Raw genomic sequence first — 16360 nt, 5'->3', positions numbered from 1 at the left:
AAATTTTGAGTCTAGATTGAATTTTATTTTTATTTTTTGCAGCGCCTGCATGCTGTCGAGGCGACGTCCTCCAGGAGTTCGCCTCACCTGCTTATTACCGTTTAACAGCAACAGTACAGTGTCACGTGCTCCACAGCTACATCAAGGTTACAGTTGGCGAATCGGTCCACAGCAACACAATAGAGACCTGGGCCTTCAGAATTCACAGGGCTGCCTGAGCGCACGTGGCTGAATAAAAGGAGCTTTTTTACTTTCCATCCTGGGAAGCTCACGGTTTTTAACTGGCCCAAAATGCTTTTCAGCCATTGGCCGCTTTTGGGTTACAGAAGGTTGTTTGCTACGTGATGAACAGCAGTGATATGTTTTCGTGACACAGACACTTTACACGGTTTACCCTTGTTTTGATACTTGTCACCGAGAGATGTCTTTCATCGAAAACCCCCCTCAGTGGCAGAAATTTAGATTTCTTTGTTTTTCTGGGACTTTTGTGTCTCTTGCTTCTTTCTGTTAGATGTCAGAGGATCAACCAGACCTCATTCATGTTTCTGTTCGTTCTATTCATGAACGTTGATTTGACTGAGTCACAGATACAGATTTAAAGAGGCAGAGTTGATTGATTGTGTCATGTTGCTGTTTTGTGATAGATTGTATCACTGCTTGAATGGATAGATGGATAAATGAGGAGAAGGGCGGAGAGGAGTCCAAACACTCCTCTGTATTTATATACTGTTTAAAGAAAAGATTGATAGATGAATGAGGAGAAGAGGAGAGAAAAGGAGTTAAAGCACCGGATGGATGAATGGATAGATGAATGAGGAGAAGAGGAGAGAAAAGGAGTTAAAGCACCGGATGGATGAATGGATAGATAAATGAGGAGAAGAGGAGAGAAAAGGAGTTAAAGCACTGGATGGATGGATGTATAGATGAATGAGGAGAGAGGAGAGAGGAGAGAGGAGGAGAGGAGTTGAAACACTCCTCAATATTTTAACAATACTGCTTGAAGAAAAGATGGATGGATGGATGAGTGAGGAGAGGAGAGGAGAGGGGAGGAGAGGAGAGGCAAAATCAGAGTCATTCATTCATGTCCTACTGCCGTCTCGCTCCTCTCGTCCTCTCGCTCCTCTCTTCCTCTCTTCCTGTTGCTCCTCTCACTCCTCTCGTCCTCTAGCTCCTCTCTTCCTCTCGCTCCTCTCTTCCTCTCTTCCTGTTGCTCCTCTCGCTCCTCTCGTCCTCTAGCTCCTCTCTTCCTCTCTTCCTCTCGCACCTCTTGCTCCTCTTGCTCCTCTTGCTTCTCTCGCTCCTCTCGTCCTCTAGCTCCTCTCTTCCTCTCTTCCTCTCTTCCTCTTGCTCCTCTTGCTCCTCTCGTCCTCTCCTTGCTGCTGACAGGAGAATTCTGACCTTCACTCTTTTTCTCTCCGAAAGATGCAAAACCTCCATGAGGAAATGTGTTAGTGTGTGTGCACATACGTAGAGAAACTAACTTTCTGCGGGGAAATATCATTTTTTTCTTCTCCTCCTTCTCCACGTCATCGATAGACCAGCATCCCTCCGTCTTGTTGTCTCCTAAACGTGAGAGCTTGGCGGTGCGGCTCTCTCTCCGCCCGGCCTCACTGCTTTTCTAAATCAGCAGCGCTCTCGTTGCCTGAGCTGGACTCTCGCACGTTACAGTTGTTAACAGTTTGTGGTCGCCGGGCGGTTTGTGTGGCTTTGCTGTTTGAGCCCGACGCTCTCAGTGGGAAAGCTCCGGATCCCAAAGGACTCGGAGGGACACGATCCCAACTGGGTCTCTGTGACAAGCCAGGTTTTGAACATCTTTGTTGAAAAAAAAAAAGAGGATACAAATCTGAATTGGAAACACTGGTTAATTGTCAAGAAATATATGAACACATTCTAAAGAAATCAATTAAAGAAAACTTGTGTTATTATTTGTATTTTTTGTCTTTTCCTTCTTTTGTTCTCTTATCCTAAAATCCACATATCCAAAAACCAGAAACACACCTTGTGATGAACAGACTCCTGCGGTCAGGGTTTTTATCTTCGATTCTCTCAACTTACACGTCCGACATTTCTTATTAACAATCTGTGTTTGCGTGTCGGTTGTGTCACTTCTTCACGTTTCACACCGAGAGTAATAGTGAGGGTAAGAATAGGACTCGTAGGAGGGTGTTACTGAGAGTCACGCTGAGAGACTGTAGCTGCTGTGTAATAAACGTCCTCACCTACACACCGAGATATACAATCTGTTTCTGCACGTCTGCAGTGAGTGGTTGATACCGACTGTTACATTAACTTAGAATACAGCCCTCTGTGTGTGTGTGTGTGTGTGTGTACTCGTTTTTTGCCGTCTCTTCATGAACTTTTCCAGGATAAGCACTGTTCCTGTCAGGACCAATAGACCTCATGGGGACAAAATCTGGTCCTAATGAGGCAAAAAACGTTATAAGGTCTTGGTTAGACAGCCTATACAAGAAATGGAAGTTACTGCAATGTCCTAACAAAGAGGCTGCACAATAATGTGTGTGACTGTGTGTGTGTGTGTGACTTTGTGGTTCAGGTCTGTTAAATCCACTCCGTCTGTGTGTTTTGTCTCTGCAGGAGTCGGAAGATCCAGATCCGGAACATTCCCCCTCATCTACAGTGGGAGGTCAGTTGTTTGTCTGTGTGTGCGTGTGTGTGTGTGTGTGTGTGTTTGTGTGTGTTTGTGTGACAGTGATGCCCAGTTGAACAGCACCAGGTAGCACAGAAACCAGTTTGCTGACAATGACTCACCAGCCTTTATTCCTCTGGGGACTGATGTGTGTGTGTCTGCATGTGTTTATGTCTGTATCTACATGTTTGTAACTGTGTATCAACACAACTTTGCCTGGGTTCAAGCTGTTTTTCTGCCTGACTCTCTGTTGTGAGTCTGAGTCACTGATGTTCCTGTAAGTTATCTTCATGCTACACATCTTTCACAAAGCTTCAGAAACCAGAAAGATCCACCACAGGACAAATAAATCTTTGTTTCACAGATGATACAAAGTTTGCAGATGATTTTTTTTTGGGACGCAACCTGCAAACCTGAGGCTGAAACTAAATCTCAGAAGAAGTCATCATGCTGACACAGGACAGAGGATGTCTCACCATGTTAAAGCCCTCTGAGACGAATTGGGATTTGTGAATATGGGCTATACAAATAAAATTTGATTGAATGATGATTGATTGACACTCCTGCTGCTAATTAAAGTAGCTTACTTCATGTATTCATTAACGGGTATAAATGTTATATAGCTCCTATGTTAAACTTATTAAAATGTTATTGTATTTTTTATTTGACATTTAATCGATGACCATTACCTTTCTGAAAAAAAATTTTTTTCATACAAAACATAATATTGTCTCCTGAAATACGATGCATTGTACAGACGTAAACAGTGAACAAAGTAACAGTGTATTAACTGTTAACTCAGCTGTTCTGTCCTAGCCCTTTAAAAGCTTTACATGTCAATCTGAGAAATAAAACGTACGCATGTAGTTTAACAGAATCACAAAACTGGTCAACATGGAATTTGTAAAATAAAACGTAAACCTTCTGTACGAAGTGAACAGTTAATTCTATATGAAAATCAACGTTTACTGTTTCTTAGCCAATTAACATGAATGTCATAAGCAACCATTTATAACACATTCATAATTTTAACAAATATAGTTTTGTTTATTGTCCCTGTGTTTACATATCTGTCAATCATTGCGGGAAACGGCTTGGTAAGGTTCCAGATTTGCCCTTTGACCTCTAAATTAAAGGTGTTGAGTCAGAGATATTGTGAAACTCATTAGTCTTTTTGACTCCTACCTCGTTTTAGTCAATAAAAACTTTACATATAGTGTTAATTGGTTGTTAGGAAACATAACGAAATCCCCTGTGTGAACGGAAAGTCATGCAGTATCACAAGCTGTAAAACAACCTGAGAAAAGTTTTTGGGGAGGCAAAGCAATTTACAGTTTCCACCCTTCAGTTTTAATGCCCATATTAAAAATGAGCACAAAAACATGGAGGATGGAAACACACTGACTGGCATCTTCAGTCAAGCAGAGGAGTCTCAACCTGAAGAGTCGTCTGCTTATGGGAACAGTTTTGTTTTTATAAAGGCACCAAAGCAAAATTATACCACTTTATAAAAATCTCTCAGCCTATAAAATAAACTGAACAATATACTGTAATGTTCCAGAGCTGGATCTATGACAATTTGCTGTAAAGGTTAATGGGATTTTGAATGAGGTTCTGCAGCTCCGATTTGTCTGTGTGTTTTCGTGTGTGCGTCAGTGTGCTTGTGTGTTTTTGCATCAGTGGTTGTCGTACTAACTCACGCTGTGGTCTACCCCTCAGGTTTTGGACGGCCTTCTTGCTCAGTATGGTACTGTAGAGGACGTGGAACAAGGTAAAGAACCCTGGTTACTGCTCATCTCATCATCATCAGACAAACACACACACACACACACACACACACACACACACACACACACACACACATACACACACACACACACACACACACACACACACACACACGCACACGCACACACAGACCTCCCAGTGAGTCAAGTCTCCCTGTGTGACTTGACTTCCTCATTACCATCAACCCACACACCCATTATCTAAACATAACCCATCTCTGCATATAAATCTGCCTTTATCTTCTTGTGTGTATATGTGTGTGTGTGTGTGTGTGTGTGTCTTATAAGTTCAACCTGGGGAGACAACAGTTTGAATTACATGCAGCCTCTATAATAAGCTCTGTGTAATGCCACAACTCCCCTTGGCCTCAGCGTATGGATTGAAGTGGGTACACATGGCAGTGGTCCATTAGGAATGTATCCTTGTGGGCGTGTGGGCGTGTGTGTGTGTCTGTGCCTGTATGTGTGTGTGTCTGTGTCTGTTTTGGGGTGGTGCATCGTGGTAATTTGGTGAGGACACGGTAGGCGCCTGTGGTAAAGCTTCTGCTCTGTCTGAAGGAGCGCATGTGTGTGTTTATGTTTATGACTGTGTCTGTGTGCGTGTGTGTGTGCGTGTTTATGTGTGTGCGTGTCTGTGTGTGTGTGTCTGTGTGTGTGTACATAGTAGTCAGCACTAGAGCTATGCCTAGGAACTTTTCACTGTTTACACACACATGGATGAGTAGTAGACACACATGAGGAGAAACACACACACACACACACACACACACACACACACACACACACACACAGACATACACACACAGTCATACACACACAGTCTCTCTAACCAGCCAAGACCAACTACCACCCACTGTCGTCATGACAGGTGCTAAAAGAGAACCCAGCAGAGAAATGACTCCACTCAGAGTTTCCCAGACGCTGCTGTAAAACAGTCTGCTTCATACCATCCTCCAGATCAGCGCAGCACATCCTCCTCCTCTTCCTCCTCCTCCTCTTCCTCCTCCTTTATCCCTCCGCTGTCCCGGCGTCGGAGTCACACAGTCGCGCCACACGATCAAAACTTCCAATGAGCCACCTCTCTCTTGTGGCTCTCTCCCCGTCTGAGCTCCCTCTCCAGCCTCCCGCCCCGTCACTTTTCCCCCTGAGCTTTTTTTTTTGGAGGAGTCCCCTTGTCCCTGTGTGGCACGGAGGAGAAGGCTGCCGGTGGCTGGGCTGGGCAGGGCAAGGCGAGGTGGGGCGGGGCAGAGCTGGCTGTGAGCGCCACCGAGCCGGGCGCTGTGCCAGGCTCTGCCCACTCCGCCTCCCTCTAAGCCAGCTGGGCGCTCTCTCCCTGGCGTTAACCCTTCCGAACCTGCTGGTGCGTGGCCGACGGCGGTTTGAAAGTTTTTGTTTTCACTGACAAGCGGAGAGTGAGAGTGACACGCTCTGCTGACTATTTTAATTTGACAGGAAAAAGCTTCTTTGTTTTTCTTTTTCTTATATTCTCTCACATGATATTGGCACCGCACGCCACATCTCCTGGCTCAGTCAGTGTGGGGATTGTCACTTTCCTGTTCATTGTGGGTAACTTGCCAAAACTGAGCAGCTAAAACTGGGAAATTTTCATAAAAGTTTTGCTCAAATTGCTGCCCATATATATAGTTTCTTTACATGTGCTTTACATTCATGCACGTGTGGTCCCTGTGGAAATCAAACCTGTGACCGTGGGCAGAGTGGGTGCCGCTCGTTCCCCACTGGAGAGCCCAGCAGCACACACACACCCATCCTTCCTGAGCCGCGGCTGGCTTGTGAATTTCATTTCACTCCATCACAGATTACCAGCTCTGTTTAGGGCTGTCATGAGAAACTTAAATGGGTTATTGTGCGAGCGGCAGAGAGTCCATTGTGTGGAGCAGCTCCTGTGTGTAGCGGCCGCAGCAGGGTCTGGAGGGGAGCCAGCGTGGTGACGGCTGTGATGGATTCACACGGACAAGAGGCTCTCCCGGGCGCCACGGGAACCTGGACGCGTGTCTGACTCACCTGCGGCGACAACCAAAGACCTGTACATGTGTGGAATATGTCCCTAACTCTCTCTCTCTCTCTCTCTCTCTCTCTCTCTCTCTCTCTCTCTCTCTCTCTCTCTCTCTCGTCTCACAGTGAACACTGACACAGAAACAGCGGTGGTGAATGTTACGTACGCAACCAAGGAGGAAGCTAAAGTGTAAGCAGCTCAATTAATGATAAATAATAATAAGCAGAATCAACCTGTGTGTGTGTGTGTGTGTGTGTGTGTTTGTAATTAAACATGGTGACACCCAAGGAGGGACGATGAAGGAAATAAGCAGCAGCAGCAACTGGTGCGATGCATTTGGAGCAAAGTTTGCTAAATTTGGAAACTCCCCCCTTTCTTTCCATTTGAACCCGTCGGTCCACACTTTGCTGATTTATTTTTTCTCAATCAGATCTGCCTCAATCTGCCTTTTAAAATTGTCCAAAATTAGTTTTTAATTAGCTAAATTGAAAGGCGGGAAAGACTAAAGCCTGCTGGACACTAGGAGATTATCAATCCGATTCAGCCTGACCGACACTTGCGGGAGCGTTGCCAGTTTGGATCTGATCTGAACAGATTATCTGTCTCAACAATCCCGTAGTGTCAAACGTAATCTTAACGTCACAGATTGAATCGCAGCCTCTCCGATTTCCAATCGTAAACAACATTATCCAATGAGAGCAGGCTGACTGGGAAGCGCCACCAGCCGGATGCTGCCTAATTGGGTTTAAAACGGAAACATGGTTCTATACAGTGTAAATAAGACTTTTGTGTCCTGTAGCATTTAGACAGTTGCAAAGGACAAACTTGTTTAAGGTTTCCTGTTGCACATAAAGATTACACAAACCAGCGTAATCAGCTGACGAGGCCGACTGTCTGCCTCCATGTTTGATTTCAGGACGAGGAGGTCAACTTTGCAACATTCACTTCGCGCTCCTGTATCTGGGACTGCACCTTTATTCTGAAGTTAGTTTTTAATTTCTGCGAGTTTCCAATTCTCTGGAATCAACTTTCATGATTTGTTGGTTTTAAGACCAAGCGTGAATTTGTTAATTGAGATTTTCTCCAGTCTTAAGCTGGTGTAAGGTGGGATGTTAGGGTTTGTACGGTTGGTAAAGTTTGGCAAGTTAAGTGTGGACTCAGGCTTTAAAAAACACCTTAAAATCTATCCAGTGTTTATTTGCTTCAATGCATCAATTAGAAGATAAGTGTTCATTTCTTAGGATTCACTAAACCAGGGCTCTGAAGAGAAGCTTGAGGATGAATCACGAGCACACAAAGCAGAGGTAAAAGCAAGTTTATCAGATCCTCAAGAAATCAGCTTTTCTTTCCATCTCCCCTCCTCCTCTCTCCTCCAGAGCCATTGAGAAGTTGACGGGACAACAGTTCGACGACTGCTCCTTCAAGGTGTCCTACATTATGGACATGGATGCTGCTCCGCCTGTCCAGGCGGCCCGCACTCGGCGCGGGGGGCGATCGTCCCGGGACCAGGGCCCCTGCCTGCCCGGGCCCTCGGGGGGCTATGGCGCCCCGCGTCCCCGGCAACACGACTTCCCCCTGCGCATGCTCGTGCCTACTCAGTTTGTGGGAGCCATCATCGGCAAGGAGGGCCTGACCATCAAGAATGTCACCAAACAGACACAGTCCAAGTAAGATGGTCGACCGCCTGGTCCCTGCTGGGTTTTGTCTTCCCCCCCCCCGATTCATTCTTGTACGGTTTCATCTTCATTTTGCTTTTTGCTGAATGAATGAAACATCGTTGTGCCATAAGCGGGTTGCATTTGAAAACAAACTGTCTGAGCTATACTGAAAAAGTGGCCACAAATTATTCATAGCTAGAGGATTGCATGTTTAATGTTGCATTAGATGCTCCTCGTGAAAACTGTTTCTTTTCTTTTTTTAATCCTGGTTTTGTTATTGTGATGTTTTTTTCTTCATCATTTTAATTTACACTGCACTGGGTAATTATCATTTTCAAATAATGGATTATCTCTCTCTCTCTCTCTCCCTCTCCCTCTCTCCCTCTCTCCCTCCCTCTCTTTCTCTCTCCCTCCCTCCCTCTCCCTCCCTCCCTCCCTCCCCCCCTCTCTTTCTCTCTTTCTCCCTCCCTCTCTCTCTCTCTCTCTCCTCAGGGTGGACATTCACCGGAAGGAAAATGCAGGTGCGGCAGAAAAGCCCATCACCATCCACTCGACGCCCGAGGGCTGCTCCTCCGCCTGCCGCATGATCCTGGACATCATGCAGAAGGAGGCCAACGAGACCAAGACGTAAGCGTGCACGTCCAACGTTGACAAGCGTCCACTCAGATGTGCTGTATATATATATACAGAGCATATATACAGTATATACACTCCCACAGGGCAGATTAGCCATAATGACTGCAGGGCCATAATCTTATCCTTTAACCTGCCTGCACACCTTTTAATCTCACTGTGCATTCTCTCACTGGGACCCACTAACACAGTAAACACAGCGCACACAGTCCCACACGTGACCACAGATTAGCTTTGAGGAAACGAGGCCAACGCATCTAATTGGCCGTGACACTTTTAACAAGACACTGCACCTTTTAAACTCTTCTGCTCGATCTGAGGATCAGCGCACACCTTTAATACATGAACACCATCTTGTGTGTGTGTGTTGTTTGTCGAGAGATTCAGAAAAAGACTATCGCTTTTGAATTTAAAAATGTTTCCACAGCTTTTCATTTCAATCTGCACAAGAGGCTGCGTCCTGGTGAAAAAAACGTCACACTTTGACTTGCTGTCTGATCCAGCCTGGTGTTTTAGTGTGTGTATTGTACACAGTGTGCACAATCTTAGACATGTGCATTCACAACTCGGAAAGTTGGGTTTAAATCTGAAATATTTCCCCTCTTGCTGCGATTGCTTTCAATCTGTGGAGAGCCAGAGGAAGAGGGGGCTGAACACTTTTATGTCACATCTGTGCTGTCATCCTCTTTCCTTTGCTCGGATGATATTTAAGGAATGTTGGGACATTTTGGAGAATTTGCCTAAACACTAAAAATAGGGGAAACGGTAAATGTCAAGGAAACTTTAAATCAATCCATTCAGAGGAATTTCCACTAGAGTAAGTGAGCTCCAGTATTTTCTCTTAAATCAGAATTTAAAAACAAATACAAAAGCAAAAGACATAAGCCGTTTTTCAGCCATGAACTCCAGAGAATGTCCAGAAAACAGGGGCCAGATTTTCTCTTGAGTTTTCCTTCACATAAGGAACAAAGCAGGAGATTCTCTGATCAGAAGCGTTCACAACAACACAGACATCTCCAGCGTTCAGGGACTGACTGAGAGCAGCTGTGGAGAAGCATCACCAGGACGTTAAACAGCATCTTTGTCTCGTTCCATTGGCGTCGGAATACAACTGTTGTGAATTGCCTCAGTCGAAAGTGCCTGCAGTGTAATCTAACAAGATATCAGTCAGCTGGTCTGATCCACCTCAGTCCGTCAAATCATTAATCCTGCCCTCGAGAGTCACGGGAACTTCCACCAGTTTATCAAACCGAAGCGTTTACCAGGGGGCGCCACACCTCCAGAAGTGAACCCCTCGCAGCCCCCCCCCCCCCCGCCCACACCCTGTAATTTCACGGAGCCCGAGGAGACGCGACACCAAGCGAAACCCGAGCAGCTTAACTTGACCTCTAAACTCACCACCACCACCACCACCATCAGCATCTCCCCTTACTTGTCCCACACCCCACCCCAAACCCAGTCACCCTACAGCCCAAATCTGCACTTACACTTCATAGCATGCCCTGAGATACCCCCCCACCCCATCCCACCACACACACACACACACACACACACACAGTCACACCCCTCAGTTTGCCTGCAGACCAGAAATATAGATAATACAGTAATTATATATCTGCTATTATAATAACCATCTCATCCCGTGTTATTTGCAGGTTTATTTATTTATATATATTTATTAGTTATTCTCTATTTTTTGTGTCTGCAAAGTCCTTATTAAAAAAAAACACAATACAATTTGGCACTTATTTTAGAGAAACTCTTCAGACCTTTATTTGAGTAAGTTTAGTTTGTTGTAGTGTTTTTAAATTCTTGATTTCCTGGAAAGTGTCTTTGAAAAATGCTATTAAAAAATAATCATTTCAATATTATTAATGAATGAATCAAGAGACGAATGAAAACATTTGTTTTTGTGTCACGAACACAATAACACCAACATTTGTCATCTCCTTCAGACTTGCCTATGAATGACATGAAAAATCTTGTTTCATTTTTCAAGGCCTTTGAGTCAAAGCTCGGGACTAAACTATTAGAATCACACAATCATTCTACTCGTCTTTACACCAGAACACGTCAGGGTTAATTAACCACTTTGAAATCCTCATCATTTACACAACATCCTAATCACACAGCTTTCACAATCTGTTTCCTTCAGAACATTCTTAACTACGTCAACAATATTCAACAGTTTTTATCTGTGCAACTTTAGCTTGCAGATAAATAAATTACATGTGATTCAGGGTCAAGTTTGTATTTGCTGATAAGTCCATAACTTTGGTTTTGATCAAATATGTTATTACCTCCTTCAAGGAGGTGATGTTTTCACCAGGGTTTGTTTGTCTTTGTTAGCAGCATTACACAAAAACTGCTGAGTGGATAAACACAAAACCTGGTGGACAGATGTGATTATGGATCAAGAAAGAACCCAACAAATTTTGGTGCAGATTCGGATCAGGACGCGGATCCAAGAACAATTTAACACTTTTTTAAGAGGGCGTTATTTTATGTTTTCACCAATTTTCCAAGGATTAATTCATGGATCTATATTAAAAAAAGCAAACCTATCATGTGATATTGAATTTAGTAGCTGTGATATTTGTTTGATAAATGCAGCTTGATTTAATTTAAGGAGACTGTTGGGCTTTGGCAGAGATATGTGTTTCACTGACTGCTCTTCTTTGAAACGTTGTTCTGCTTATATATGTAAGAGATGCTAGGTTGTATCTGTAATTTAGGATAAACTAAGTTATTTCAAGGAAACACTCTGAATTATTAGAAAATTAAATATGATGAAGTAAACATAACCCAGTGAATCATCCCGTTTGTTTTAAATGTGTATGAAAAAAAATGAAAAAACCAGACCTTGTTCGTTGCAAATGGCTGTGATGATTGTTTTCCTGCAGTTAGAGACACAACAACACAGAAACACAAAGTCATGATGACAACACGTTAAAACTCAACTGCTTCTTGTAGAAATCTGGGTATTTTTTCCTGTGAAATCTGTTACGCAGTGGTTACACTGGTGTCTTACCGCGGTGGCTCTGTACTCCCAGCAGCACTTCCAGCTGGGCAGCTGTCCACATTCCTGCTCATCCCCATCACAGCGTCGCATTCCTCACAGCACATCAGTGACACTCAGCTGAACATGGTCCTCTTGCCTAACCTGTGTGTGTGTGTGTGTGTGTGTGTGCAGGACCGAGGACATCCCTCTGAAAATACTTGCTCACAACAGCCTGGTTGGCCGGCTGATCGGGAAGGAGGGCCGCAACCTGAAGAAAATCGAAGAGGAGACAGGGACCAAGATAACCATCTCCTCGTAAGTCGCCGAGAGCCGTCCCTCTTCCACACACGGCCACCGCGCTCTGCAGGGACATGGTAGCTGTGTAACACCTCCAGGAAAAACACACGTACACACACACATTGGGGCGCATGTGGAGAAGCAGGAGAGACATCCTCTGTGATTTCAGAGATGAAGTTTTGACTGGTTCCAGTGAAACCAGGGCTCGAATAACGTGCATTGATTTCAACTTCCTGGTGCCGCGCCTTTCTCCCCGTGCCGTTTCATTCTCCTTTTGTGGTGTGGTTTCACTCGACTGCTGCAGAACACACGTGGAGAGTTGATAACAGCTCCTTCACTCCGGCACATGACAGCAGAGAGCGAGGAGGTGGAGATCGCACCCCCCCGTTTAACGAACTGCGCTCGTCAAACTAACGGGATCCTTCAGGGCTAATGAGTCGCTGTGAGCCCCTGTGAGCTCTGAGGACGCAATGAGCCTCGAGGAGAGACAGAGATCAAGAGAGAACGAGAGGCTCCTTTTGAGAAGAGGCAAACAATACACTCTGAGCATCCATGGTCCTTTGAGAGCGTTCTCCACCTCCTGCAACATCAAGGAAAGGAACCATTTTTTGCCTCAAAGGCCTAAAGGTGTTACTGCACGGTCAGAGCAAACTGCTTTATGCACCCATCCCCTGTATGATTCATGGAAACAGGCTAAACTCAAGTTTTAGTTTCACTATGACTACTGGGCTGTTGTTTCTCAGGAACACTGTCATCAAGATTCAGTTTCCAAATCCAAGAAACCATCATAGTGGCTGAGCTTCAAAAACCGACAGTATTAAGGGCAAAAGATTCATAAGATCAGTGTCACACAAAGTGCTTCACAGAATAAAAGCAGTTCAATTTATAAAAACAATACCCATCGCCCCATCCACACACAGAACCCAGAACTATTTCTGAGGAAAAGCTTTGGTAAATCTCATAAATACACTTTAAATACACATAAAACACATTTTTAATCTTTTCGAAGTCTAAGCAGTAATCAAGCGACGTGGAATCTGCAAGGAGGAGTCTAATTACATGTTCATTTTACAGCAGAGTTATTGTAATTATGGGTTTCTAACATGTAAATAGTGTTGTTCGCTGATCATTACTGTTTACTGGGAGCTTAATTGCACGGACGGGCTTGAAAACCAAACACACAAACGTGGATGTCCTGTGTTCTGCTGTTCAGTGTCATTAAACCCACTGTTAATTAGAATACTGTGGTTATACCATCAGCTCTGAAATCATGTCGTGCCATCGAGCTGTCTGATGATAATTTTATTAACTCTCATAATCTTTCGTTAACTCCACCACCGATCCCATACAGCCAACAGCCGGAGACCATTGTGTTTTCAGGTTTTGTCTGCCCGATTCTTGCGAGGATGATATTTCAAGAGCACCACGAGGTTTCGTCAAATTTGGTACAAATGTTCATTTGGACTCACGGATGAACTGATCACTGTGACCCTCATAAATCACGTTTTTGGTCTCAGGATTCGCCTTGAGAGAAATTCTATAAATCTGATCGAAATGTTCACTTGCTTTTGGAGCTAGACCCAGACTTAGGAACCTGAAATCAAAGTATCTCATCTTCGGTTCATACCAATCTTTTGCTAAAGCTTCCACCTTTTTTGCTCAGCAAGAAAAATGTTGATCTCCTACTAACACTTAAGTTGCATAAACAGGAAATCCAATTAAAAACACCTCAGTCTCCTTCACCCTCTGAGAAGACGTGTGCAAAATACGAGCGTAGCTGTTCTCGTTACTTTTCTCGTTATGCATGTACTCATTGCTGTGTGTGTTTGTGTGTGTGTGCGCGTGTTTGTGTGCGTGTGTGTTTGCAATCTCCCTTCCAGGTTACATGAATTAACTATTTACAACCCTGAGAGGACCATCATAGTGAGGGGCAGCCCGGAGGCGTGTCATAAAGCCGAGGTCGAGATAATGAAGAAACTGAGGGAAGCCTACGAGAACGACGTTGCTGCTTTAAACGTAAGCTCATCCCCGGTGTGTCTGTATGTGTGTGTGTGTGTGTGTGTGTGTCAGTGTGTGTGTCACGATCTCAGGTTGACTCACACCGAGTGACAGGTGAGAAGCGAGGATGCACACCAGGATAATATCACCTCTCCATGCAGTGCACATTACCAGCAAGATTAGAAATGCCCGGCGTTGTGCGCTCGGTAAATTGATAACAGTAAACGATCGCTGAATAGCTCATCAGTGACTCCAGCGTTTGAGTTCAGTGTGTCTGTGGACGGGTGTGTGTCTCTGTGTGTGTGTGTGTGTGTGTGTTCCACAGAGCCTCTGACTCATGCTCGCTTCCCCGCTGTGCGTGTGTCTCCTGTGTTCCTGCCGTAGCACACTGCGTTTCCCAGCATCCATCTGATCTCTGTAGGCCGCCCTCTCTCCCGTGTCCTCTTTCACACTGCCCTGATGACATCACAGGTGCTGCAGCCAGAAAGGTCAACCAAAGGGGAAGAGAGGCAGTGATGATGTTGCACGCTGCACACACAACACAGTGATGGACGCCGATAGTGGGACTGTAGTAACTGAACTGGTAGTAAGAGCTGGAGCTTGTGGAGGGAGATTCTGTATCCGGGGACATGCTTTTTCTCCACTTTCTCACTGTCAGTCTTCTTTTAAGTTTTTTTAATAATCAGCTGGGAAACGATGATAAAGAAGCAGAACGCAGCGTGCAGGAAAGCGCTGTGGCTGCCGCGAGCAAAACTGGCACCTGCAGGGCACGAGCGTCTACCGTGAGCGGTGAGGGCCATCTAGCGTGACCCAGTGGATATTACATTGGAAGTGAAAGGAGACCGCGTGTCTCGTCAGGGCCAGGAACCCAGAATAGCTGAATGACTGGAAGGGAAAGAATATTTTAGTCATTGCTTTAACAATGGAAAACTGTCCTTTTCACAAGCCTAGACAAATGTCAGTCTGGTTTTCAGCAGGTTGTGACTTTTCAGATAGTTGAGTGGGTTCTATTTATCTGAACACTCGAACCATAAAGAAACTTTTTTATCAGAAACATCAAAATATCTTAATCTGCCGTTTCAATTCTCTATAACTTGAAATTAACTGTTTCTTACATTTTTTTCAAAACTCAGTTTGACACATTCCGATTATTTGTATTGTCTGGAGACAAAATCCATTTCGGAATCACTTTAAAAAAGGTGTAAAAAAAAGCAATAACAAAACAACCATGAAAATTAAAATGTGTGACAATGTGATGAATCCTTCTTCTTTCTAATGACTAAAACCTATCGCTGTCTCTTTTCTTCTTCTTCTGCACAGCAACAGGCCAACCTGATTCCAGGCTTGAACCTGAACGCTCTGGGCATCTTCTCCTCTGGCCTGCCGATGCTGCCCCCTGCTGCCGGACCACGCGGTGCAATGCCCGCTGTGGCACCAGCAGGATACAACCCATTCTTAGTGAGTATGAACTGTTTCCTGCCCATGACCAGATTCTTCTTTTAGAGAGACATGCAGGGGACTGGTTTTGAGGAATTTGCATCCAACACATAGTACACCAGGATCCTGCTGCACTGGTTTCTGAATGAAACAACACCATGTTGACTCAGGCCTTCGTGCAGGATGCTGTACACAACAAGCAGAAATCCCCCATCTCCCTCAGAGATGAGTCAGTTTGTCTTTAAAACAAAAGTCTCCAGTCACCATCAGATGAGAGCGAGCCAGAGTGTGTGTCAGTGGATCTGCATTCTTCAGTCAAAGGAGTTACCGTGTGATTCACTGTGAATTTACGCCCCTGAAATTCTCCCCAGCAAGAGCTAGAGTTGTGTACACGCATGTGTCCTCTGAGGAGTGTGTATATATATGTGTGTGTGTGTTTTAATTGTGTGCTTCTGTGCTGTCTGATCGCTCTGTTTGTCACTTCCCTTTCAGAGTCACTCTTCACAGTTCAGTGGCCTGTACGGGGTTCCTCCAGCAAGTGCCGTCCCCCACCAGCACTCAGTATGTTCCCTCAAATCTGCCCCGCAGCTAATGTTGGTGATCAGAGATGGTGTTCTGTGCTGTTAGAGAATTGTTGTGATATTTAACGCCAGTTTGAAACAGACAAGAAGCTTTGGAACAGCCTCACCTTTAAGATGTAACAGTTTTCTTCCTTCTTTTCTGTTATTTAGCAGGATTATGCAAAAACGCCTCAGACGATTTTCCATGAAATTCTGGGGAAGGGTGGGGCCTGATCCGAGGAAGAACTCATTAAATGTTGGTGCAGATCAGGATCAGGGGGCAGATCCAAGAACCTTTATTCTCTTTCTTTAACATTGTGAGATGCGT

At 44.7% G+C, this 16360-nt stretch overlaps 1 protein-coding gene across 3 annotated transcripts in view; it reads left to right on the top strand.

Annotated features, from left to right (window-relative positions):
* The window catches only part of igf2bp2a (insulin-like growth factor 2 mRNA binding protein 2a), a 50991-nt gene that overhangs the window by 23996 nt on the left and 10635 nt on the right, over nucleotides 1-16360 (top strand). For all 3 annotated transcript variants that reach the window (XR_008341761.1, XM_053439632.1, XM_053439634.1), the window contains exons 3-11: nucleotides 2596-2644; nucleotides 4367-4418; nucleotides 6574-6637; nucleotides 7825-8115; nucleotides 8599-8733; nucleotides 11933-12055; nucleotides 13918-14053; nucleotides 15356-15493; nucleotides 15965-16033. Coding sequence is in view for 2 of the 3 variants with exons in the window: in XM_053439632.1 (XP_053295607.1) it covers nucleotides 2596-2644; nucleotides 4367-4418; nucleotides 6574-6637; nucleotides 7825-8115; nucleotides 8599-8733; nucleotides 11933-12055; nucleotides 13918-14053; nucleotides 15356-15493; nucleotides 15965-16033 (1057 nt within the window). In the remaining variant the exon portion in view is untranslated. The remainder of the gene's footprint in view (nucleotides 1-2595; nucleotides 2645-4366; nucleotides 4419-6573; nucleotides 6638-7824; nucleotides 8116-8598; nucleotides 8734-11932; nucleotides 12056-13917; nucleotides 14054-15355; nucleotides 15494-15964; nucleotides 16034-16360) is intronic.

The sequence above is a fragment of the Pleuronectes platessa genome, chromosome 14 (genome assembly GCF_947347685.1).
Source record: "Pleuronectes platessa chromosome 14, fPlePla1.1, whole genome shotgun sequence".
Classification (NCBI taxonomy): domain Eukaryota; kingdom Metazoa; phylum Chordata; class Actinopteri; order Pleuronectiformes; family Pleuronectidae; genus Pleuronectes; species Pleuronectes platessa.
Note: the sequence above shows the minus strand (reverse complement) of the source record. Positions and strands in the feature narration are given on the sequence as shown.